General features: G+C 45.9%; 1 protein-coding gene across 4 annotated transcripts; it reads right to left on the reverse strand.

Annotated features, from left to right (window-relative positions):
• Positions 1-36: 36 nt before the first annotated feature.
• On the reverse strand, positions 37-22678 carry ITPRIP (inositol 1,4,5-trisphosphate receptor interacting protein). Of its 4 annotated transcripts, none has more exons than XM_090145466.1 (4): positions 22011-22678; positions 17269-17375; positions 7749-7787; positions 37-4309 (listed from the first exon to the last, which is right to left on the reverse strand). In XM_090145466.1, exon 4 carries the CDS (start codon positions 4294-4296, stop codon positions 2647-2649), a length of 1650 nt encoding a protein of 549 aa, XP_090001592.1. In that variant the 5' UTR covers positions 4297-4309; positions 7749-7787; positions 17269-17375; positions 22011-22678; the 3' UTR covers positions 37-2646. The 4 variants fall into 4 exon arrangements, with proteins under 4 accessions (XP_090001592.1, XP_090001593.1, XP_031453376.2 ...); XM_090145467.1 differs by lacking the exon at positions 7749-7787 and adding an exon at positions 15714-15853; XM_031597516.2 differs by lacking the exon at positions 7749-7787 and having other exon boundaries at positions 22011-22677.
• Positions 22679-23536: the final 858 nt, after the last annotated feature.

Consider the following 23536-nt stretch of genomic DNA (forward strand, 5'->3'; position numbering starts at 1 on the left):
AGTGGTTGTTATCAAGGCACTACTACTTCCATTGCTTTTACAGAACCTATAATAAAGTATTAAAACCACAAGTTGAGGGTGGAGGGAGTGGTTGGAAACCAGAAGAGGCAATAGGAATTCAGTTGCATAATTCCACTGGTCAGCAAATAGCAAGAACAGCAATGAGACACAAGAAAGAGGTCTGTTTATTCTTCCTTAGTATCTCTCATGGAGATCAGGGTATTACTCATGATGTGCATTCATTACTTGTGCTATACACTGTTCTAAAAGAACGTTATTCACTTAAAATCACAAAACCTCACCTCCACCCTCTCCATTTAAAGCTGCTGCCTATGGATGCCCAGCATGACGTCAGACAAGGCAGCACTAAATGTGGGTGGCACTAAAAGATCTTAGGATGTTTTACTGGCTGACAGCTGATGGAGCTGAACTGTCTCATAATAAACCTCTTTAATGAAATCTGATTTTGGCCCTTTACTGGTATGCAAAAGATTTAATACAGGAGAAGCGAGGCAGTCCAGGGAAATTACGTTCTTCACAATGTGGCATTGCAAAGGTCTGCTCAAGAGAAATACTGTTTGCCCACATCACTCCAGATGGAATACGTATCTAATTCTAGTACATATATTGATATATGGCTGGCAAAGACCTCTGCCCTGAGGCTTACTGTAGCACAGCTCATTTCCTCGTAGCCTGGATGCGCAGACCAAATCTCGTAAAAGATGCTCAGGGCAAAATGAGCATATTGCATACACATAGGCAAATTGTGCCCAGCAATTTGCTTCCAAGGGAGTCAAATCCATAAATACCTTGGCTCAGCTCCAGCCTGGGTTCAAGCAAACCTCGTGGGAAGACTTCAGGGTGAGTTTGAGTTTAAAAGCAAACATGCACACATGCAGAAAATGAAGGACAAAAGATTCAGTGCACTTATCAGTTTAGGTTCCCTTTGAGACTAAGCAGCAGCGCTCTGAGGTGTGCAAAGGCAAGATTTGGCCTGTTTACATGCTTGTAGGGCTGGTGTTACACAGCCTTGTTCCTCCATTTTAAGAGAGAAGTTTGATTATCCTGTTAAATAGCCTTTTCTACTCAACCTTCCCTTGCTTAACCTCACATAAAAGTTATTTTCTAACCGTGTGTGTCATTTCCTTAGAGACCTGGGTCACAAATTTGTTTCTGTTCTTTGGATAGGCTAAATTTAGATGCCTGACAGGAAATGACATAGAAAAACTCATTTCTCTCTCACTTGGCTAAGGACAATTTTAGAAGCAACTCAGACCACAACTACTTGAGCACGACCTCCCTGCAGGCCTATGGAAATGGGTGTTGTAGTTTGCTTTGCTTTGGCGTAGAAAATGTCCCTCAATGGTGGGGATACAGAATAAGCAGACACGAAGGATGTGGAGAAATGGTTTGTACAAGGAAAAAGGGAGAGAGGATACAAAAATTTATAGTTTGTTATCTGTGGATCCCAAGAGTAAACATCATCAAAGCAACAGCCTTGAGATGGATTGAGGAGACCTGATAATGAGTCAAACAGGTAGCTTTTACTTGGGTACCTGGCAGCAGAAAGGAATGACACACCACAAGAGAGCTGCAGAGAGCAGTGCCATGCTCTGCCACTGTACACATGTACACCTCCTGCAACTCTCCTCCTAATTCAGAACCATCTTGCTGTCCTGGCCTCACTAAAACCACGCTGAGAGCTACGCTCTCTCATCTGGATAGTGAGTTTCCTCCTGGTATCAGACTCCTGAGATTGGGCTGCTTACAGAATAATTTTGAGGAGTTTCCTCTTTAGTAAAAGCAAACCTTGCAGCAATCATTTCTCTTTGCTAGTTTTCAGACTTGCTGCCTGGAGATCAGGAAAGCAAACAAATAAACCAAAAGCCAGAACCCAATAACAGCACTTCTCTCTTATATGACGTAAATAAGGCTCCTGGCCATTCATCCATGGAAAACGGCCAAGAAGAAAATCCACTCGTGCTACTTTGAAGAAAATGGAAAACACAAATAAAATGGTCTCAAGACACTGATCCTGCGGACTGTTCTGTTATGTTCTTTCAAGGGAAAAAATACCTGTAGCTCAGGAGTGTGTTTGATGGACAGGACTGTTTAAATTAGTGCTGCAAGTCCTATCAAAATGCACTTTTTAAACCCACTGTTCCCTTTCAATTAAAGAGTTGTGCTGGATTTAAAGATCTCCATCCAGTCTAGAACTGTGCATGACCTCAGTAGTGACTCTCCTTTCCAGCTGAGGCTCATGTTGCACCTCCCATAGGTCTCAGAGCTCCTGCTGTCCTGTCTGCAAGCAGACTGCCACCGTTTTGAAGGCACCAGAATAAATTAGCCATGTTCATTGCTCATCACCACTGTAGCATGACTGAGGCACAGTAGAAAATATATTCTTAGCTGCATAAAACCCAGCCAGCCCAACTGTGGAACTGAAACTTACGTTTATACCATCTCTTCCCATTTCTCTCTATTCTCCCCCCATCCCTTCTTCCTTACTGCAGAAACCATGACACAGACATGGTTCAGCTGCAGACAACAAGCTGCGCTGGCAAAGTCAGTTGTCTCCATAAGGCTTTGGAAAGCTGCACTCTGGATTTGTGCTTAGAGAAACAAGTGTTTTCCTGCTGGCTTTGGTTAAACAGATTCCTTTTGGATCCCATTGGTGTGTACATGGGGAACGTGCACCATGTACTCGCTTATCAGTGCAGATGTGTTCCTGAGCATCTCGTGGAATGTGTCAATTGTCTTTCTGTAAACATCCCTGCGTAGAACAAAGGGACGGAAAAGGTTGAGAGGCTCAGCCCTCTGGAATATGATGGGGAAGCCCAGCTCTGCTGGTACCTTCCCATTGCCAATGAAGAAGTGGTAGAGCTTCTTCTCATGTAGACATTTCTCCAGGAATTTCAGCATGTCCTGTAGACGGGCCTCCAGCTTCTCTGGGGCCCAGTCCTGACTTGGATGTGTCTGTAGCAGATGCAGCAACACTGTCTTCAGGTGGTAGTTGGTGAGCCCACTTGGACCTGTGAGGCTGCACTGCTTCCCATGGAGAAAGGAGAGGATCTGAAGGCAGCTGACGTGGCAGGCATTGGCAGGCAGCATTTTGGAGATCATCTGGATGAACCTCCTCTCATACACTGCAAAGGTGAGAAACCAGTGAGTGCTGGAGGGGAGGTCTGCTGCCAGGCAGTTCCGAGGGAAATGAGAGATGAAGTAAACATCAGAGTTCTCGTACTGCACCACAGGGGTGAGGTTGAAGGCAACTGATTTCCCCGATTTAAATTTTATCTTCAGGGCTCCTGGGGAGTCCAAGAGGCTAAAAGACAGGTCAAATTCATACTTGTGGGAAATTTTGTTCCAGGCCTTGGTGACTGCAATCTGGAACCACTTCATGACTTGGTCAGCATCGAGATACTGCGTATTTTTGAAGCACAAGAGGTCTTCCATTTCACTGCTGAGTCTGGTAGCATTGCCTTGGCTATGGAGGAGGCACAGCATATCTTCTCCTAGTTTAGTCTTGTCACAGATGCAACCTGTCTCATCCTCATCTGCCCTGCATACCTTGATAGTGCCATATCCTTGTTCATCTGGGGGAAAAGAATCGCCAGAGCACCATATCTGAGATCGGAAACAATATGGCTCTGGGGGTGCAAAAGGCACAATCAGATCGCAGACAAAAGGTTTACGCACTCTCCAGTTCTCATACATGCTTCCCACACCCATGCAGTCCTCCACTTCCATGTCAGCATCCCGGTTACAAACACTCCTCAAGGCCTCCAGCAGGTCATCTGCAAAGCCTTCCACCATCTCCCGCATCCTGGCCATGTCTCCAGTGGTACCCAGGATACGCTTCTCATAGAAGCTGGCTAAGATGGCCTTGTCAGGGAAGGCCACCCCTTTAAATGCTTTCCCCAGGACAGCCATATCATCCTCGTCTGCTCCCATGTCCTGCCAATTCCCCTCCTGGAAATCCTGCCTCCAGAGCTCGATCAATAGGAAGATGACCATGGAAAGAGCAGTCCACATATCCCATTGGACCTTTTCCTCTTTGACATCCTCCACTACTTTTGCTGCTTTTTCCAGAACCTTCTGTGCAGCTTCCTGACCTTCAATTTCCTGTTCCAAGCGCAACTTCTCTAGCCGAAGGATCTCCTCCCGCTCCTTCATCTTCTGGATGATTTCTTCTGTATTCTCGAGGACAGTGCCATTCTCTTTAGGGAAGAGGAGTGGGTGGTTGACAATAGCTGTAATCACCACTAGGCACACTCGGAAGATTCCCACGGGCATGGCAGTTCCTTCACTGAAAGAGAAAAAAGGCAGAATGACCCATGATTCAGGGTATATTCTCTCAGGAAGAAAAAGTTAAAAATCCCCACTTGAATAAAAGATACAGCATCCTTTTTAACCCTATACAAAGTGTTTGGGTTCCTAAGCCCATTCCTGTTTCTACAGGTTAGAAACTAAGCTTCTCAAAGACACTTTATCAAACTTTATTTGCGGATGGTAAGGATGAAAGGATCCTTCTCATTATACCTGCATTGACAGACAGAACGATGAAGCCATTTGCTACTGTCAACCCACTGCAAATCTGCTGGGGTACTGTGGCAGGACCTCCCCAGATATAAAAAAAAAAAAAAAAAAAAAGGGTTGGAGATGATTATTAGTTGCCCTCACCATAGAGCTAGAGTTGAAGTAAGGCAGATATGGCAATGGCATAGGCAGGCTACTCTGGTTACCTTCCATATGAATCACATCTGGGGACCCGCACAGCCAGCTGAGTCAGAGCAATCTTCACTACCAATGCTGGTTGTGTGCACCTGGGTGGGAACAAGCCAGCATGGTTTTGTTTCTCCAAGCAGGTTCTACAGAGTTAGGATCAGCCTGCGCCAAATCCTCCCAGCGCAGCCTCCAAACGCCTCATGACTGTGGTACGTAGAAAAACATTTTCAAACTGGAAAGGATTTCCTTTAACCTAGTGGTTTTAAAAGCATCAGGTTGTTTACTTTTGGTGTTTACTATTAATCACTATTAATCCTGCTGTCCCGGACCCTAGGCAAGGAGGAGAACATCTCTGACAGTCTCAATTCATGTCTTCACCGAGCATGCAACAAACTCAGATCTATTCTAGTGGGCTTTGTTATTGTTAGTGCATAACAAACTTCAGGGCTGAGTGGCAGAAACCTAAGCGCTCTTACTGTGAGTGCTCAATATGCACAGGAACTGTATCCTCTGGCATGTGACACAGATATCTTTGCTTATAAGTAGACTGGGACTCAAATAACAAGGCAAAGGAACAGGGTTGAGTAGCATTGTCCAAGCAGAAAGAAAATTCACACGGTGCTCAGGATAATGTGAAGTGCCCCTCCCATTGTAACATTTACTAACAATCCTTTTTTTAGATCATCTGTACGTACACAGATGCACACCCTTACACAGACTTTGCATTGAAGATAGTTTGCTGGCCTTTCTTGTCCCTTTTACATTTATATTAACTTTTCAAATCATTAGGCAATGAATTAAAGTTGAATTAATGCCCAAAGCTGGATGTTCCAGTTGTTCTGTGAGCTCCATGTCTGGCCACATTTTAAAATAATTTTTAAAAAACATTTTAAAAATAAACTGGGCTCACCCTGCGCTGCAAAAGGCTTTATCAGTTTGCTGGGGCAGGGCAGGAAGCCCTGGTGAGATCCTTTCCTCAGTGCTAAGCTCTTGCAAGCTATGTGAGTTTTCCAAGCCTAAAAATAACACAGCCAGAAGCAAGGGGCCATTACAGCAGTCTTGACCAGTACAGCATTGCTCCTTTGCCTTGCCCCAATCCTGTTTAGATGTTTTATGTTACTATAATACTTCTTGAGTGTGTATGGCTGAAAGAAGCTGGCTTCCTTTTCATGTTCTTATACCCTTCAAAACTCTCCCATGCCCAGCTGGACATGGCCACGCTGCTTCCAGAGACTACCTGCTCCAAAGCAGATGGAACCAGGTCAGCAATTCTCCAGCCCAGTGCTGGACAGCTCAATTGAATTCATTTTGTATTGCACTGAAAAGTCTAGGATATCCCTGCTGATTTTGCAGGACTAGAATAGGAAGCGTGTACACTACATCATTTCCCAGTAAGCTGCACAGGCATCAACATCTGGAGGCAAATCAGGATGAAAACTGGAAATGACAACATCTTCAGGATAGCATGAATTTGCAAGAGACATCTGTTTTCAGCCTTAAAACTGAGGAAGTTCTGATCAAAACTGCTGTAGCAGTTCACACTGGAAAATGAAGGCTAACATGAAGTCCAGTTCGGGCCGAAGGTTAATGGTGCTCAGTGGCCAAGGTCAGTGGAACCTGCCCTTGTCAGCTCCAAGGATGGCACAGGCAGAGCATTCCCACATCTCATCAGAGACAGCTTTCCTGGCTAACATGGGAAGACTAATTCATACAGGTGAAACCAGTAGCACTGCCTGCTAGGGCAGTCCAGTCTTCCCCATATAACAACAGCTGTTCTCTTCACTTGCTTTCAACTTCAGTCCAAGTAATTTAAGCTTGATAAAAATATTTATGCCTGCTCTGGATGAGACAGTTTTGTGCGGGGAAGAGAGAGGAGTCCAAATGTTTCCAAGCTGGAGACTAACAAAAAGAAACACCATTGTTTCATCTACACATCAAATTTAGCAAGATTTCATGCAAGAAAAACAGAATAAAAGTATTCATGAGGTTTTAAGAAGGCAAATTCCCAAAGCAGTCTTCAGTCTTTTCCAATTTTCTGGGCACACCATTCTTTTTCCATTCAAACCACAGTCATTGTCCATACTCTGCAACAGGCTAACATCTCACAACCTTCTGCACTCTCTCTTCTCATAGTCCCAGGGCTCCAAAGGTCCCTCCAAACCCACCACCAACCTCAGAGTGAATGGTTTCCTCCTGGGCATTTTTGTGGCACTCAATGCTTCAGTGACTGGCACTTGGTGGATGCTGAGGTTAATGATATCTCCAAACAGGCCTGAGAAGTGAGGGGGCAGGTTCCATCACTGCTCCAGATGGGAATGAGGACTTGGGGAGATAAAAGCAGCTGATAGTTCTGTTGCCATTAAAAACAACCATCAACAACATCCAACAGCAGATTGTATGTTTGAAGTCTTCCCCAGGAGCACCTGTGGCTCTCCTTGCTCAGCTCCTGGGCAAATCACACCTCATCCTTCCAAGCCTGAAGGAGCTTCTTTGCTACAGCATCACAACCAGACCCACAACAGGTCCTGAATGATGCAAGAAGGTCTGAGAGGGAAGGGAAAAGGCAACACTGCCATCTTCTCTGAAGACATGGAAAATATTTCTCTTTTGTTAATGGGTCCTTTCTTTCCTCAGAAGCTTCTTATACTGCTATATTTTCCCTCAGAGTTATTTTCCCCTTAAATTTTGAATTTATCTCTGGCAGATAGGAGCAAGCTGAAGCTTTGATTCTTGAATTAGAAAAACCCAAGTCAAGCTACTGAATGTGGTTCAGTAATGCACTGAAGTACTCTGAGACGTCATTTATGACATACTTGATTACTTCCTGCAATTCGGCTGACACAAAAGGCAGTGAATAGGTGGCTCCACATTGTGTTTTACTTTGGTAGGCAGCAAGAAAAGCAGCTACTTGAAAAAGTGATAGCAACTACACCTGGATAGGAGCTTTTTTCTTTGAAAGGTGACAAGTTTTTGAAACAAGCCCCACAATTCCCTCCCCGCTGCAACAGAAAACAAGTTACCTTTTGGCCTGAAAATGCTTGTGCTGTATTTATGAAGACCTAGTTAAGATAAAAATGAACATTTTTAGTATAAAAAATATTCCAGAATTAAGTTTTCTGAAAGCCCTTTGTGATACACTATGCTATTCTCCAGTTTGCAAACATTGCTACCTCTGCAGGTATATACTTGAGAGAAATTAAGTTTCCTCTTACTTCAAGAACTTGTTACTTGAAGACTTCAAACTCTGAACTGTAAGAAGCATATAAATTGACAGAGAAATGGAAACTGTAGAGATTCACAGCAGTATTATTTTTCCTGACAAAAACTTGGAAAGATGCACTTTAATTAGTCAACTTCACACCACTGACACTGCTGTTTTTCTACAATCTTCCTATCAATATTTACAGAGCAACCAAAAGACCTTTGCTGACTCAAGACAGATAGAGAGGGCAGTTTTCCTTCCAGCTCACAGATCCAGCTTCAGGGATAGATGTGCTGAATCGATATTCATGGAAAAAGGCAAATGTACTTCTAGAGAGGGCAATACAATGATAAAGGTATTAGAGTGGTCTTTGCCATTAGCTGCTGAGAACATGTTGCTCAAATTTTGCTTGTTTTGTGCTAAGAAGAACAACAAGAAAATAATTCAGGGTGTGATTCTATTTGTACACATTTAATAACAGAGCACACATCAGTACCCTTATAGTCTGATGACAAATTTCCCCTAAAAGCCTTCCCCCAAATTCAGGAGCGGTAGGAGTAATTTAAGTTTTAGTTTCTTTCCCAGCCCTTGAGGGGTCAACATGGTGCTCTTCAGCTTTGACCTGAGCTTTCTCAGGAACTGAGGAATTGATATTGACAGGACTTCAGTCAAATGTGCCTAGTTCTTGAGACCATTTTTACTGAAGAAGCATTTTCTGGGGTGTGCAGAAGACAAGTGCCATTATGGTGAAGAATTTCAGACCAGAATCAAGTGAGGCCTCCTATGCCAGCACTGCATTTGTTGGGGCCTGCAGGTTACCTGATGGGATGGACACTGCAGGCAGAGTTGCTCATGGGAGGCATCACGCCCAAGCATTTTATCTTGAAACAAGAGTTTCCAGGTCCACTGGAATCAGCCAAGTGTGGTTGGCAAGGCAGCGGACCCTCAGGGAGGTAGGAGCAGCCCTGCAGCTGAGGCAAACACACAGAAGCTGACACATTGACACAAAGCCTTCAGCTGACCAAGGACAAATTGCACCAGTCTACATTTCCTACCTGGCTGCATAGGTATTAACACATGTAATCATATCTAGTTTTCAAGTGGGGATAGCTCCTGGCATAGACAGCAAGAACCTAGGGACTCAGACAGGAATCCTCAAGATGGCTACCACCTGCCCAGACCCCACTGCTGCAATGAGAAAATGTCCCCAGACGTGTATACAGCAATGGAGATACTCCACTTTCTGCTCCATCATGAGCTTCTACACATTGCTTTGACAGCAGCCAGCACAGCTCAATTCTAGATGGAGCACTGGCAAAGGCTCCTGCCTTCCCTTCTCTTGCATGCAGTCACCTGCAGCACATGCATCCCAGCCAGAAAAAAACAGCCACAAAAAGCAGTACAGTTTGAACAGCACAAACTTGTGCTGTTGTTTCACCCTCTATAGATAAAGCTTATGAGCAGCGTGCAGAACGTTCACGAAATGAGTTACTGTCACAGCTGGTTGAGTGCGGACTGGTGGAAACAGGTTTTATCTTTGCATCTCTACTAAAGCAATCAGTGGAAAGGACTGAATATACCAGTGCATGAGGTGTAGAGGCCTGGATGGTGAGACAACGTGCAAAAGTAGACCTAGCCATCTGGCCTGCTCAGGACTGCACGAGATACGTGACTGCCTTCCCAAAAATGTTTAGGAAGCCCCACTCCAGGTTAGCTGCGAGGCCACAGCAGTTGGACAAGGCTGCTTGTCCAATAACCATTGTTTTGCTGCTTGAGAACATCAGCCTTCTCAACATCCGTAACATCCTGTCCCAGACCTGTTGTGGTGCCAGTGGGGTCAGTTGCACAGCCCCAGTTGGACATCCTGCCCAACAGGTCTGCTGTGGACATTCGGAAGCAATATTTTCCTGTGAGGTCACCAGATCAATTATTTCCAAGGAAATGCTGATGCTCATCCTGTGTACAGGACCAGGGAGCCCTCCCTTCCCAAAGATGGTGAGATTTGAAGTGGATAAGCACATGAGTGGCACTGACATTGCCCTGGAGGCAGACACTATTGTGTGACCTGTACTGGCCTCAGGACCAGTAGATACATTACATTATGGGCTGCACAGGAAGGACCCACAAAGCTCCCAACAAGCAGTGATTTTGCTAGCACCACTCCAAGCAGAGGAGTGCCCAAAACTTGTCCTGGGGCAGCTGAGGAGCCTCTTGTATGTCTTCCAATCATTCATTATCTTTGTCATCAGGAAGCTTTTCCTCATGTCTCATAAACTCCTCCTTACTGCAGTTTGAATCTCTAACTTTCCAGAGAAAACTGTGAGTAAAAGTAGAATAAACTATTTCTTTTCTTCATGCAGAAGCACTTAAGATTAGAGGCTCTCCCCTCCTGCTTAGCTTTCTCTGCACACATATGCATTTGTAAGATGCTGCCATAATATCCCACAATTCCTCTTCCCCTACCCCTAAAACCTGGATAGCACAAAGAGTTCCCTTTCTGGCATCCACAGAGTTATTTGCCTTCTAGTACTCTTTTCCAAAACCTGAAGAGATATGGTAATTGCTGGATTTTCAGTTTCATCTGTGAGTGGGTTTTCATCTGGGTATTTCTAAGTCAGCATTTCAGCACCACGTCATTCCCATATACACAGAAAGAACATGACTCTGGCCTCACTTGTATCACCAGCAGCTAGCAGCCACTGTCAAGGATAGCTGCGATAGTTGCTAGATTAGCACAGAGCCACATCACACCCTCAAAGCACTCACTCCTTCTATGTAAGGCTGGACACAAGAGGGAATGCCCATGGAGATCAGGAGATAAAACTAATAGCATGAGGAGTATGTTTCTCAACACCCTGCCTCAACATCTTTTTGCTATTTGACTCTGCAGGCCAGCTCAGCTCTCACCAGCAAGCAGCAGGAGGGCTGCCTGCGCACTGCCTCAGCTCCCCCTGCTATGGCCAGGAAGGGTTTTCACAAACTGCAACACACTGCAGGCTGTAAGATGTGTGAGGGGAAAGGTAGGAAGTGTGTATGTGGCTCCCACCCGCGCACTTAGCTGTTATGGTAGGATCCTGGCCAGGAACAGCTTGGCTTTTTAAGCTGAATAAATTTTGTCTGTTAACTGAGAAGAAAACAATTGAAGTAGACTAAACTTTCGTGTTTTTAGGAGGAGAAAAGACACGCACTAAGACATTAAAAAAAAAAAAACAACAACAACAAACCTTGGCTTACCAGCCTCACCAGCTTCCTCCTCCTCAAACCAACTGTGATAGGAGCCAGGTCATTCCCTTCCACAATCTTTCATTAGCACAGATGGACACTAATGACAATGACTCCCCACTACTCTACCAAAAAGCCCAGTACTGTCAACCAATGTAAGGAGCAATGTCACTGCACACAAGCTGTATGGCCTCCACCATGCTCACAATGGGACCTGCTCTAGCTGCCGCACTCCTGGTCACACAACCCTGCCACGGCTCATTGGTTTATAGGGGACAGTCACCTCATGGAAAGCTGTTGTGAACACAAAAAGGGATCAATTGCCAAGATATTTGTTAAAATCTGCCTTTTTGTCCTCCCAGTTAATTCCCAAGAAGATGAAGAAAACTTAGAATCACAGAATGGCCAGGGTTGGAAGGGACCTCAAGGATCATGAATCTCCAATCCCCCTGCCACAGGCAGGGCCACCAACCTCCTCATTTAATGCTAGACCAGGCTGCCCAGGGCCCCATCCAACCTCGCCTTGAACACTTCCAGGGATGGGGCATCCACAGCCTCTCTGGGCAGCCTGTTCCACACCTCACCACTCTGTCTGTAAAGAATTCCCCCTGACGTCCAACCTAAATCTCCCCTCCCTCAACTTAAAACCATTTCCCCTCATCCTGCAGTTATCTACCCTTTCAAAGAGTTGATTTCCTCCCCTCTGTAGGCTCCCTTTAGGTATTGAAATGCTGCAATGAGGTCACCACGCAGCCTTCTTTTTTCCAGGCTGAACAAGCCCAGCTCCCTCAGCCTGTCTTCATAGGGGAGGTGCTCCAGTCCCCTGATCATCTTCATGGCCCTTCTCTGGACCCTCTCCAACAGCTCCCTGTCTTTTTTGTACTGGGGGCTCCACACTTGGACGCAGTACTCCAGATGGGGCCTCACAAGAGCAGAGTAGAGGGCAACAATCACCTCCCTGTCCCTGCTGGCCACCCCTCTTTTGATGGAGCCCAGGATACCATCTGCCTTCTGAGCCGCAAGGGCACACTGCTGATTCATGTTAAGTTTTTCATCTATCCAGAGCCCCAGGTCCTTCTCCACAGGGCTGCTCTCAAGGATGCTCCTTCCAGTCTGTATGGATGCCTGGGATTCCTCCGGCCCAAGTGCAAAACTCTGCACTTTGCCGTGTTGAACCTCATCAGGTTCACCCGGGCCCACCTTTCTATCCTCTCGATGTCCCTCTGAATGGCATCCCTTCCTTCAACTGTGTCGACCACACCACTCAGCTTGGTGTCATCAGCAAACTTGCTGAGGGTGCACTCGATTCCGTCATCGATGTCATTGATAAAGATGTTAAAGAGCACCGGTCCCGAGACAGACCCCTGGGGGACGCCGCTCATTACCAGCCTCCACCTGGACATAGAGCCATTGATGACCACCCTCTGTCTGTGGCCTTTCAACCAGTTTCTTATCCATCGAGTGCTCCATCCATCAAATCCACATCTCTCCAGTTTGGAGAGAAGGATGTGGTGGGGGACCATGTCAAAGGCCTTGCTCAAGTCCAGGTAAATGACATCGGTCGCCTTTCCCTTGTCCACCGATGCCATCACTCCATGATAGAAGGCCACCAGATTGGTCAAGCATGACCTTCCCCTGGTGAAGCCATGCTGGCTGTCACGGATCACACGCCCTTTCCTCATGTGATCAAGCATGTCATCCAGGATGACCTGTTCCACGATCTTCCCAGGCACAGAGGTTAGGCAGTGTTATTAAATCTAGCAGCAGTTACTTTGACTCTCCTTATCCTATGGCAAACATATTGCCTACATCCCTATATATCTGATTTAACTGCATATTAAACATTCAATTATATGGATGCTTCAGTATGCAGAGAGTTGGAGGAAACATTACTAGAAAGCTGGTTTCCCAGCAGGGATACACCACTCCAGCACATCTAAGAAGTGTGCATGTGTACATAGTCACAGCTCAGACGCAACTTGCAGAATGATTGTTTTACATGTGACACTATAAGACCCCATTTCAGTCATGTAACATCGAGCATTTATATATTATAGTTAGTAGAAAGCACATGCCTTGAATTACCTCCATGTTGAGAGGCTGAACCAAAACCAGTAAAAATAAATTGTCATTGTAGGGTGGGAATTCACTTGATCTGAGATCTCCATCATAGTCTTGACTCAGTGACAAAGTAACAGTCACATCAGAAGATCTACAGGCCCAAGAATAAATAGGGCTTAAATAGGGCTCAGAAATGCTAGATGAGATTGATGGTCTTTGTAATATTGGACTATTGTTTTGATAACTAGTTACAGCTGTTTGTATTCAAACAGTTGGGTAGGGACAATATTTTAAAGCTGACTGTTGTAGCAAGTACATCACCACAGAAATGAAAAACAGTGCTTTTTTTGATTGCCTGAAATCCCAGTTTTTTAATAATACAATATAGTTCTTTAAATGAAACAGAAACTCCAGACCATGAAAGCCTCTGCAGGAATGGGTGGAGTGTGGAAGAAGAAGAGAGCAGTAAAGAGCACTTTTACTGCAAGGCTTCCTCTGTTCTCAGTAGGAAATTCACTACTCTCACAACTGCTTCCTCTGCTTTCCCTAAGATAACTTCCCAGTTTAAGCAGAGGCAGTCTGCATTTCATGCCAGCATCTGCAGGAAGAGTCAGGCTCTCTAACTTCATTACACAGTGGCTCTAGAAATGAACAGCAGAAACAACACAAATATTCTGGGAATCAATAAGCCCATTCTTGGCTTGCTAGTCATAAACCTAAAAACTGCCAAGAGACATGTAGACACACAGATATGTTGGCTGCAAAGTATTGCTGGCTATCTCTGCTTTTCAAAAACAGTTTGAATTAATTAAAAAAACAAAAAACAAAAACAGAAGATAAAAATAACCCTTATAAGAAAACAAATCATCCCACCTTTGTACCATGTTTCCACTAGCTCAGAGCCATTTCCACCCAAGGGAGTGACTCAGAAACTAGACTATTGCTACATGCAACTGTATGTAATAATTTTCATGTGCTCTTTGCTCAGTCCCCTCTGCTTACCAACAAAAGACCTTTCGGCTTTTTCCTTCCCTGAACAGTTTGTAAAGTGATTGCTGGAAAGAAAAATTCTGGAAAGATTTAATGGGATAAGAGTGATGCAACATGCAGTGCTGTTAGCAAAAGTACCAAACATGTGAGGGCCATGAAGCCACGTGGTTTTCATTTGGGATGTGTGGGGTGAACACAGATGTTTGCTTCCTTTATAACATAAGCACAACAAAGGAAGACTTTGTTTGAAAGCCAAGGGGCAGGCTCTCTGCACACTTAAAGGCTGAGTTATAACGTAATGGGAACTGTGAGTCATAGCTGTGGGGCCTCTTATCATGGGCACAAAAAATCCCCTCTGCTGCAGCAGAGCTTAGCTTTGGAGCAAAGAGCTTCCAGCACTGTATGGGAGACTGAAAGCATCTAGGACTAACAGCAAACAAAGGGCTGAGCTAAGAACACGTGCTGGGGATGACTTACAATACAGATACGTCCTTTTCAGTTGATATTTCCTCTCGTAACTCCTTCAGAACCTGAGATCATAACCTGTGCTCATTCCAACAGCATCAAGCAGCGTTGGCTCAATGAGCTGGGATGGACATCATCCTAGCACCTTCATATTGGCTTTTGTATTTGGCTGCAAAGGAATGTGGCCTTGGTGCTTAATTTGAGCAGAGCTAGCTGTCCAGGTAGGACTGTAGCAGAGCTCTATGTCCTTAAGTTACCTGAATTACCAAGTAACTTATGTCATGGTGTGTCACAGTAAGGGAGGATCGGCTGATTAATTACAGCTACCCGAAGTACAGAGACCTATCTCAATCCTTGCCCCTCCTAGCCTGGGAGAAGACAAAAGTCTTTTTTGATTATCACAAGTGGCTTGCCATCTGCAGCTTAGGAGTGGCTGTACTACAGAAAATCCAAGTTCTCTTTCTCATATTTTCAACAGTTCTGAGGTATTTTGTTGCTAAATCTCCAGAGACAGTTAGAAATTTAACTCTCATCTGAAACGGGTGGCAGTCAGGTATCTGAACATTTGGGGACTAACGATTTAGGAGCTAAGCATTTTGAATCCAGATATAAACACAAACATATGCCTGTATCATGCAGATTACGTGTCTCAGTTTATGCTTGAGAGCATCTCCTTAGCTCCACTTCTAGTATTTATCAACATTCTCCAAGAGCTTAGGGATAGAAAAATAGAGATAAAAGAGTTCTGAAAAAGCAATACAGTCTCTCCTGCCTACACTCACCACCTACGCTACTTGGATGGTTTTTGGCAAGTCTGTTTTGCTCTGAAAAGCTTCCAGCAAATCTTCATCTTTGCATCACAAGACAGTCTAGACTGGGGCTTAACTACCTCTATCTGTAGGAATTTCTCCTTATCACTGTGTGTGCTTTCTCCAAAAAAAGGTGTAAGCCCTGCACGGGGTTCTGGCACATACAGATGCTATCTTGTCTTAAGGAGTTACTTCTCTTCCTGAAGACAGTGTGGGAACCTTTTGCTCTCACTCACCATAATGTTCTCCCTGTGCACCACCAAATCCTCTGTAATTCAGAAGAACTGAAAGCAAGTCACTCTGAAGTTGAGTTTCATTGTTTTCATTTGTTTTTGGCAGCAGACTGTGTCTTTTCAGTTGATGGCACCCACCATCCCTTGGGTGAACACAGAAAAAGATGCAGCAATAGTCACACAGGTGGCTCAACTGACTCCTTAGAACTAATATATCACTTCCTTACTCTGACTCCAAGAGATACCTTCTCTGTATTCTCTTCCCCCTGGTTTTGAAAATAAAGGAACAGTACATTTTCTTTTGCCAGGCAACTGAAGTAACCATATGAAATAGAGACTGTGTCTAAAAGGGCTGAAAGTCTGCAACAGCTGGCCTCAGTGGCTTTCCTCCTTGCCAACACCATGCTTAGTTTTTCTAAGCCACATGCATGGCAGTGGGGTGCATCAGATATTTGCCATGTAAATGCTGAAAAAGCATCTCTGCCCTGGAGCACATTTCGCTGATATAAATAACATGCTGGATCAACCAGAAAAACCTGCCTTAGGAAGAGGAATAATAATGAAACATGGTGAAGGGAAAAGAAAAAGAGAAAAAAACTCATTTACACACAGGCAGTGGCAATGAGCCAGCTCTCACAACTTTGATCCAGGCTGGTTCAAGAGGCTAGCCAGGGAACTCTGCGAACTGAGCTTCACTAGAGCAGAGCAGCTGTCTGAACTGAGATGGGAAAAAGGGAATGAACACCACTTAGACTCAGCTCCAGTACAAATAAGAAAAGGAATTCTATCACAGGGAGTACGTGAAGTAACAGGTACTCAGAGCTGCAGCAGGACATTGTGACAGCCAGGACTGCTGCTCTGGTGGCTGCTGCTGTCACCAGCTCTGTTCCCTCCCTTCCCACCACTGTATCTCAAGTCACACTTGCAATGTCATACACCAGACTTCTGGGTTTCACTGGGCAGTTCTGCTTTCTGTGGGTTTCTCAGGGATTTTCATACAAGTATAATCTGGACCAGTAAAACTGTGCAATGCTGCCTTGTAAAAGCTGCTGTTTCACTTCAATCCAGCTGTCTCTGATGTCTGTCACCTCTGACAATCAGAAGGCATTCCAGGCCTTTCCCCCCAGCTCTGACACCTGTAAGAGGGGGGGGATCTACAGTTCACCCTGTATCTTTGTAAGATTCTCCTGCATAGCAGTAGCAGCTATCAGCAAAGCATGTACCTCTTAGTTCCTGCCTGCCTTCCCCTCTGAATAGACACCTATGATACCAAACAACTAGATAAGAGGAATTTTACACTGAATGCCAGAAGGAAGAGCTGCTTAACACTGAACTTCCAAACTGAAGCCATTTACCAATGGAACCTTCTCAGTACTGCTACATCAGGTAGTCTTTGTCTGATCCTTACTGCTGGAAACAACGCATAGGTTACTAAATGATGAACCACACCACTTCCCTTAAAGCATTTCTCCTGCAAGATCTCCTAGCAAGAGCCCATCAAGAGACTCTCCCAAATTATGTGAATGCTGGAAAGAATAATAACCTCTGGAGCACTTACCTGCTACACGATTTTGCAGGTGCTCGTTAAAGTTCACATTACTATGATCACGACAATGCAGAGAAGACTCTGTTCAGTCACTCACTGCTAAAGCACAGCCAGGAAGTCTGCAAAACACAAAGAGAATGAATGAGGAAGTTCAGACAGAAGATGGGTACATAATGCAGTTAACTAAATTAGGGATTGATTAAAATAGTTAACTCCCCCCCTCCTTACCCAGTAAAATGATTACAGAAGCTCAAGTCCTGAAATAATCAGCTTTGAAGCTACCAGGAAGGAGTTAAAACTCCTCCCATGAGAAAAGGTGAGAATGGCACCGTGGGTCTGTCAGCGTTGCAGACACATGGGCAGACAAGAACCTCCCTCCTCCGACTCCATCCTCACCGACCGGCTCTCTCCTTTAAAATGGATTAGGGTCGAATTAGCAGCTGCATAAGTGTAAGGGCTGGGACGGCTCTGTCTGGGATTGGTCTGTCTCAGAAAAGTCATTCAGCTGCTGTAAGCAGCTTGCGAGGTAGAAATACTTGCTAGGGGAGCTGGGTTCAGAGAGCTAATGTGAGAAACAGAAAATGAAGGAGAAGATGCAGGAAACAGTCTGAGAGCGTGCAGGAAGATACGAAGTGCAGAACCACAAGATAAACTACCATATTTTGGGAGGAGAATCTATGAAATTTTACATGCAACAGGAAATGAAGTGTCCTCAAACAGAAGCAGTTGATTGGCGCAACAAACAGAGGTCACCCAGCTGTGCACAGGCAGCCAGAGAACAGGCAGCACCTCCCTCCTGCCCAGCTGCCATCACAGCCACTTCAAACCTCTGATCCAAAGCCTGGTGAAAGCAGCAGCTTGTCCGTGCGCTGAGCTTTGGAGCTGGGTCTTTGGAGGGCTTAGTGTTGAGCTGATGCACCCTTGCTGTCCTGAATTGCTTCACACTGGCAGCTCTTGGGTCAGGGTTGATCAACTCTCCCTCCTCCATCTACCTGCTCTGAGCAGATCATCTGCATTCTCACTTCTCCATTTCCATCTTGAACTCTGAGACCAAATTGGACAAACAGGCTCAGCTCTGACTTCCTGTGCCTCTGCACCACAACACTACTGAGGCTGCTGAGCCAGAAGCCAGGCAATCCAACCCCAGAAGGGCTGAATCCACACTGTAATATTGCAGTGGCTGTTTGTGAGCCCTCCAGGCCTGCAAAGCCAGGTCTGTGGTGGCTCAAAGCCAGTTGGGTACAGCAAGAAATTCTGCTGGGAGGGAAAAACTGAGGAGTGCTGTGCTGCTGGACAGGAAGAAGAGCAGGAAAATGATGCTAAGAGGCCAGATGAACCCAGCTCCAAGGCTCACATTCAAGACTAGCTCAGCCAGCCTTGTATGACCCACACGTGTGGAAACCAAAACAAGCTAAAAAAAGAAACCTGTCATAACTGCACTCCTGGGCTGGCTCTCCATCCCTCAGCGTGCTCAGATCTTGGCTACCTGCCTCCTTTCTTCTTCCTCCTGCTGAGGGGTGAATGGGCAGAACGCTTTGCTTACACAGCTGAGCATCCCTGCTAAACCTGGATTTCATGGCTGGGTACATGGCACTCCTGGCCAAGCTCCCTCCCTGCCTACAGCTGCACAGCCAGCCTCTACCTCTCTCCCCCACCCAGCAATTATGTGTCAGGATGGAAAGTACATGCTCTGGCAGCAAAGCTGCTTTTTCTCAGCATAAGTGGATTATAATCGCCCATGGGAGAGAAGGAGCTGGCCCACCCAACAGCCTACTTTAAAGGGGATCTAAGCTTTTTTTTTTCCCCCAGCTCTTTTCTCCGTTGCACTATTGCTATGGATTATAATTGCAATTCTGTGGAGCAAGGAGTGCAGCATAGGACAGCATGGGGCAGCAGAGAGACTTGAGCAGGCTCCTCATGGAGTTCATAGAATTTCTCAATGCTTCCCAGAACAATACTTCTCTGAATGTTCACCTTGTTCACAGGGGCTGAATTTAGCTTGAAAGTTGACGTGAGAAATCTTGTTTAAGAAAGGATGCAGTTGTGTAAGGAGGGAGCAATAAAGCTTGAGAACTAAACCACCCTTTTTGCTGATATACTCAATGCATTCAGGGAACTGACTTTTATATTGTGGTGTACTTTTTTCCCCCAGTAGTTCTCAGTAAGCATATCACAGAATCACAGAATGGCCAGGGTTGGAAGGACCTCAAGGATCATGAATCTCCAACCCCCCTGCCACATGCAGGGCCACCAACCTCCTCATTTGATGCTACACCAGGCTGCCCAGGGCCCCATCCAATCCGGCCTTGAACACTTCCAGGGATGGGGCATCCACAACCTCTCTGGGCAGCCTGTTCCAGCACCTCACCACTCTCTCAGTAAAGAACTTCCCCCTGACGTCCAACCTAAATCTCCCCTCCCTCAACTTCAAACCATTTCCCCTCCTCCTGCAGTTATCTACCCTTTGAAAGAGTTGATTCCCCTCCCCTCTGTAGGCTCCCTTTAGGTATTGAAATGCTGCATGCTTCCTTCTATCACTCTATTTGAATGAACTTTTTTTGCAGGCAAGCCCCAAGATACTGAGCCAACATTCAACAAGTAGCCTATTGCAGAAGCCTGACTAAAACTGTCCTTACGAAAACCACAGTTTTTGCATAATATACAAACTCAGAAATGAGCTAGATCAGCATGCTGAACATCAGTTTCCATGGGTCAGATTTCTTCTCTCTGTTACTCATCGCCACGTAAGGAGGGTTGCAAGCACAGACATACCTCAGAGGCTGCACATAGGAGCCCTTACTGTCACGGAGAGAACCAACACAGCATGAAATGGGAACATGACAGAATTCGGAATTACTGACTGTCATTTGGCCTGAAGCAATCACTCAGGAAGAGCAAAACGCCTCTGCTTCTGACCAGACTTCTTCAGTCTGATTTGTACGGAAGGGGAAAAAAGTTTTTTCTTCGTATATTGTAATGCTCCAAGCAACAAAAAGAGGAAGACAGGCAGGGAGGGGTTGCTGTTGAGCTCTGCGTAAACAAGGATGGCTCCCTGGTCAGGCACAGGTACCCAGCTTCCCTTGTGCATGCTGCTGGTGCAAACACCTAATGCTCATATGTGCGTACCCAAATCATGCAGCAAACACAGAATCATCCACCAGCAGGGAGCTGAGTCCTCAGAGCTTCATTACTACTGACATTGGCTCTTTGATCTCTTACTACTTCTGTGGCAATCACACTTAACATATTTTTCTCACATGGGAGCAGTATGAAGCATCTATTGTGCTAAAAACAAGGCTTTCCAGTTTCCATGCCTAATTTTCATTCTCTGCTTTTCCCCAAGGACTGAAAAAAAACCCTTACAAATGTATTAAGGAGAACTGGGAGCACTAGGCTTTGAAACTAGATGAAGGTAAACTATGTTTTAGTCTACGAAGGTAAACTGAGTAACTTTAGTCGGAACTGTAAAAGAACATTATTATCTCCACCAAAGCATACTCAGAGCCTCACAAAAGCAGCCATGCTTTTGTAATCCTGTCCCAGCACTCCCTGCCTGGTCCTTGCTTGGCAGTTCACACCAAACAGCTGTGCCCAAAGGAGATGCACTGGGTATGGTTTAGGCCTATAGCACTCATTAAAACCATTGTTAATAGAAATGTTCTCTTAAAGACAACCCTGGTGCTCATTTTGCCTGGCCATGTAACAGACTCCAATAGCAACATACCCTATTTTCAGAAGAATTTAACATGGCAGATCCTAAGAGAACTCCTCCATAGCATTATAGAATCATCAAGGTTGGAAAAAATCTCAAAGACCATTTAATTCAACTACTGATCCACCCCTACTGCACCCACTAACCGTGTCCCTCAGTGCCACATCTCTATGTTTTTTGAGAACTTCCAGGGATGGTGACTCCCTGGGCAGGCTGTGCCAGTGCCTCACCACTCTCTGAGAAGAAAATTTTCATAATATCGAACCTGAACCACCTTGTGCAACTTATTACCCCTCATCCTGTGGCAGGTTGCTCCCTTCACTGCAAGCTGAAGATATAGAGGCTACAAAAGCTATGGCTCTTTGAGTCAGTTTTATGGCCCAGGACCTCCAATACCCCAGTCTGTCCTGCTCCATCAGAGCTACAAATACCAACTGAACATCTTCAAAAGAAATACATGTGCACAGGAACAGCAGCTTAGACAAAACATTGCTCCATCTCTCTGTGCCTATCAGAGAGGGATATGGTATCTCAGACGAAAGGCAGAAAAGTTTTTTAACACGTTGAACCACTCCCAAGCCATGTCACACGGATCACAAAGTGCAGTGCTGCATCTTGCACGTACTGATCACACCAGAGACCACCGCGGCACGAGGTCCCACTTCTGCTGGTACCACCAAGCAGAGGTGGCCGTGAGGTCTCTGTTTCACAGCCCTGCCCTGCTGCAGGCAGCCCCAGAGCCGTCTGCCGCTGCTCCAGCCCGGAGAGCCGGGTTGTCACATCGCATCCCGGGGAAAACCTGCCCCGGGGGCCTGATCCTTCCCAATGCCCGCAGAGCGAGCACCGAGAGCACTTTCAACAGACGACTTACCCCACGAAGAGAAAGGAGAAACCCCACCAACACGCCACTGCTCTTTCAGCAGCTTTTCTCCCCAAAGCAACACAGGCAAAACGCCCTTCCTGTGCGGAGCAACCCCGTTTCCTTCGCTTCCCCCTCCGGCTCCCAGCACCGGGCCCGCTGCCCTCAGCCCCGCACACTCACCGAACCGTGCCAGGGCAGCCCTCGCCGTGCCCCGCGGCCGTTCCCCGCTCGCTGAGGTGCGTTGCGGTGCAGGGGGACCCGCCCAGCCTGTCCGGAGCGGGTTTTCTTTCTCTCTCTTTTTTTTTTTTTTTCCCCTCCTTCCCCTCGTTCAAGGCAGCCCTGCCAGCCCTAGGAGCCGCGCCGTCCTCCCGCAAGCCACACTTTGCTCCCTGAGCTCCCCGCCGGTTCTCGGATGGTTTTGTGCTGAGGGCACCGGGGACGGAAAGGAAATGCGTTCATTTTGCTTCTCGGATGTGTTGTGACCTCCTGGTGGTCGCACCGAGTGTGCGGAGCGGCGACCTCGCTTCCTCCCGGCTCTGACGGAGCGGAACGAGAGGATCGTGGGGCTGCTGTGTTGTCGGCACGGCTCAAAGCTGGCACAAATAGGACATCGTGCATCTGTCTGCCCGAAGTGCTACCTTGGAGGGGTGGGGAGCTGGGGAACAGCCCCCTTCATTTAGCCAATAACAGAGAAAGGCCACCGTCACGGATTTTAAGAAGGTGGTTTCCAGCACTACCCCGCTAAAGCACTGCTGTGCTTAAATGGCTCCTTACAGACCTAGCGAGTTTGCTCAACTCCTATCACAGCCCAAGGGAAACAGGTTTGAGCAACAGCGCTTAGTAACGCCTGTCTGAGTTGTGGGAACTTTACCGTACCCTTCCTCTTCCCACAGCATTGCAGTGACTCTTACATTGGGACGGTTGTTGCCTGTTCTCCTGCACTGCTGCCTCGATTTTCTAAGCTCAGTTGGCAGAAGGGCTGCATGTAGTGGGAGTCACTGTTGCCTCTGCATATCAAATGCAAGGCACAGCTTTGTACAGAAGGCAGCTGCTTTCCAAGTTGTAACAGGCTGTTAAGTTGGCTTCTTTGAGTTTCCTGAAGTCCTTGCAGAACTAATGAACAGTTCTAATGTTATTCAAAGGGTTTGTGTTTGTAAATTTGTGTGGATGGTTATGGTTTCCTCAGTATCTGAATCAAATTTATTCAAGTCTGTTTGCAACCCGGGTGTTGGTAGCACATTCCTTTCCCATTATGATATGCTGTAAGAAAATCATCTCTCACAGGAGCAGTGTAGCATCTTCCCACTTTTGCTGCAGGACCTGGCCTGTCTCAGAGCAGCATTTATTTCCCCTGGGAACTATGCAGCAGCAGCAGGAGAGAAAGCAGATCCTGCTCCAAGATTGCAAATATCTATCACCTAAGCCAAGAGAAAACATCTATTAAATACCACCTGCAGAAAGCCTGATAAGATAGTAATTACCAATTCTGACCACACACGTGTATATATATATATATATAACATACATTGAACATACAAATCACTATAGGTTGGAGGGCTGTGATTTATATTCATCTAAATTTTCCTGGGATATAACAGATGAGCAATGCACTAGAGATTTAAACACTTTTTGCACTAGATTGCATGCACCAGATTTAAACACTTTTTAAAAAGGAAGACTCACATCTTGTAGCAGAAATGCTGTCA

Source organism: Phasianus colchicus, chromosome 8 (genome assembly GCF_987193195.1).
Source record: "Phasianus colchicus chromosome 8, bPhaCol1.hap1.1, whole genome shotgun sequence".
In the NCBI taxonomy this organism is placed as follows: domain Eukaryota; kingdom Metazoa; phylum Chordata; class Aves; order Galliformes; family Phasianidae; genus Phasianus; species Phasianus colchicus.

Coding starts and splice junctions, on each gene's coding strand:
- ITPRIP (XM_090145466.1), bottom strand. CDS start 4,296: ATGCCCGTGGGAATCTTCCGAGTGTGCCTAGTGGTGATTACAGCTATT.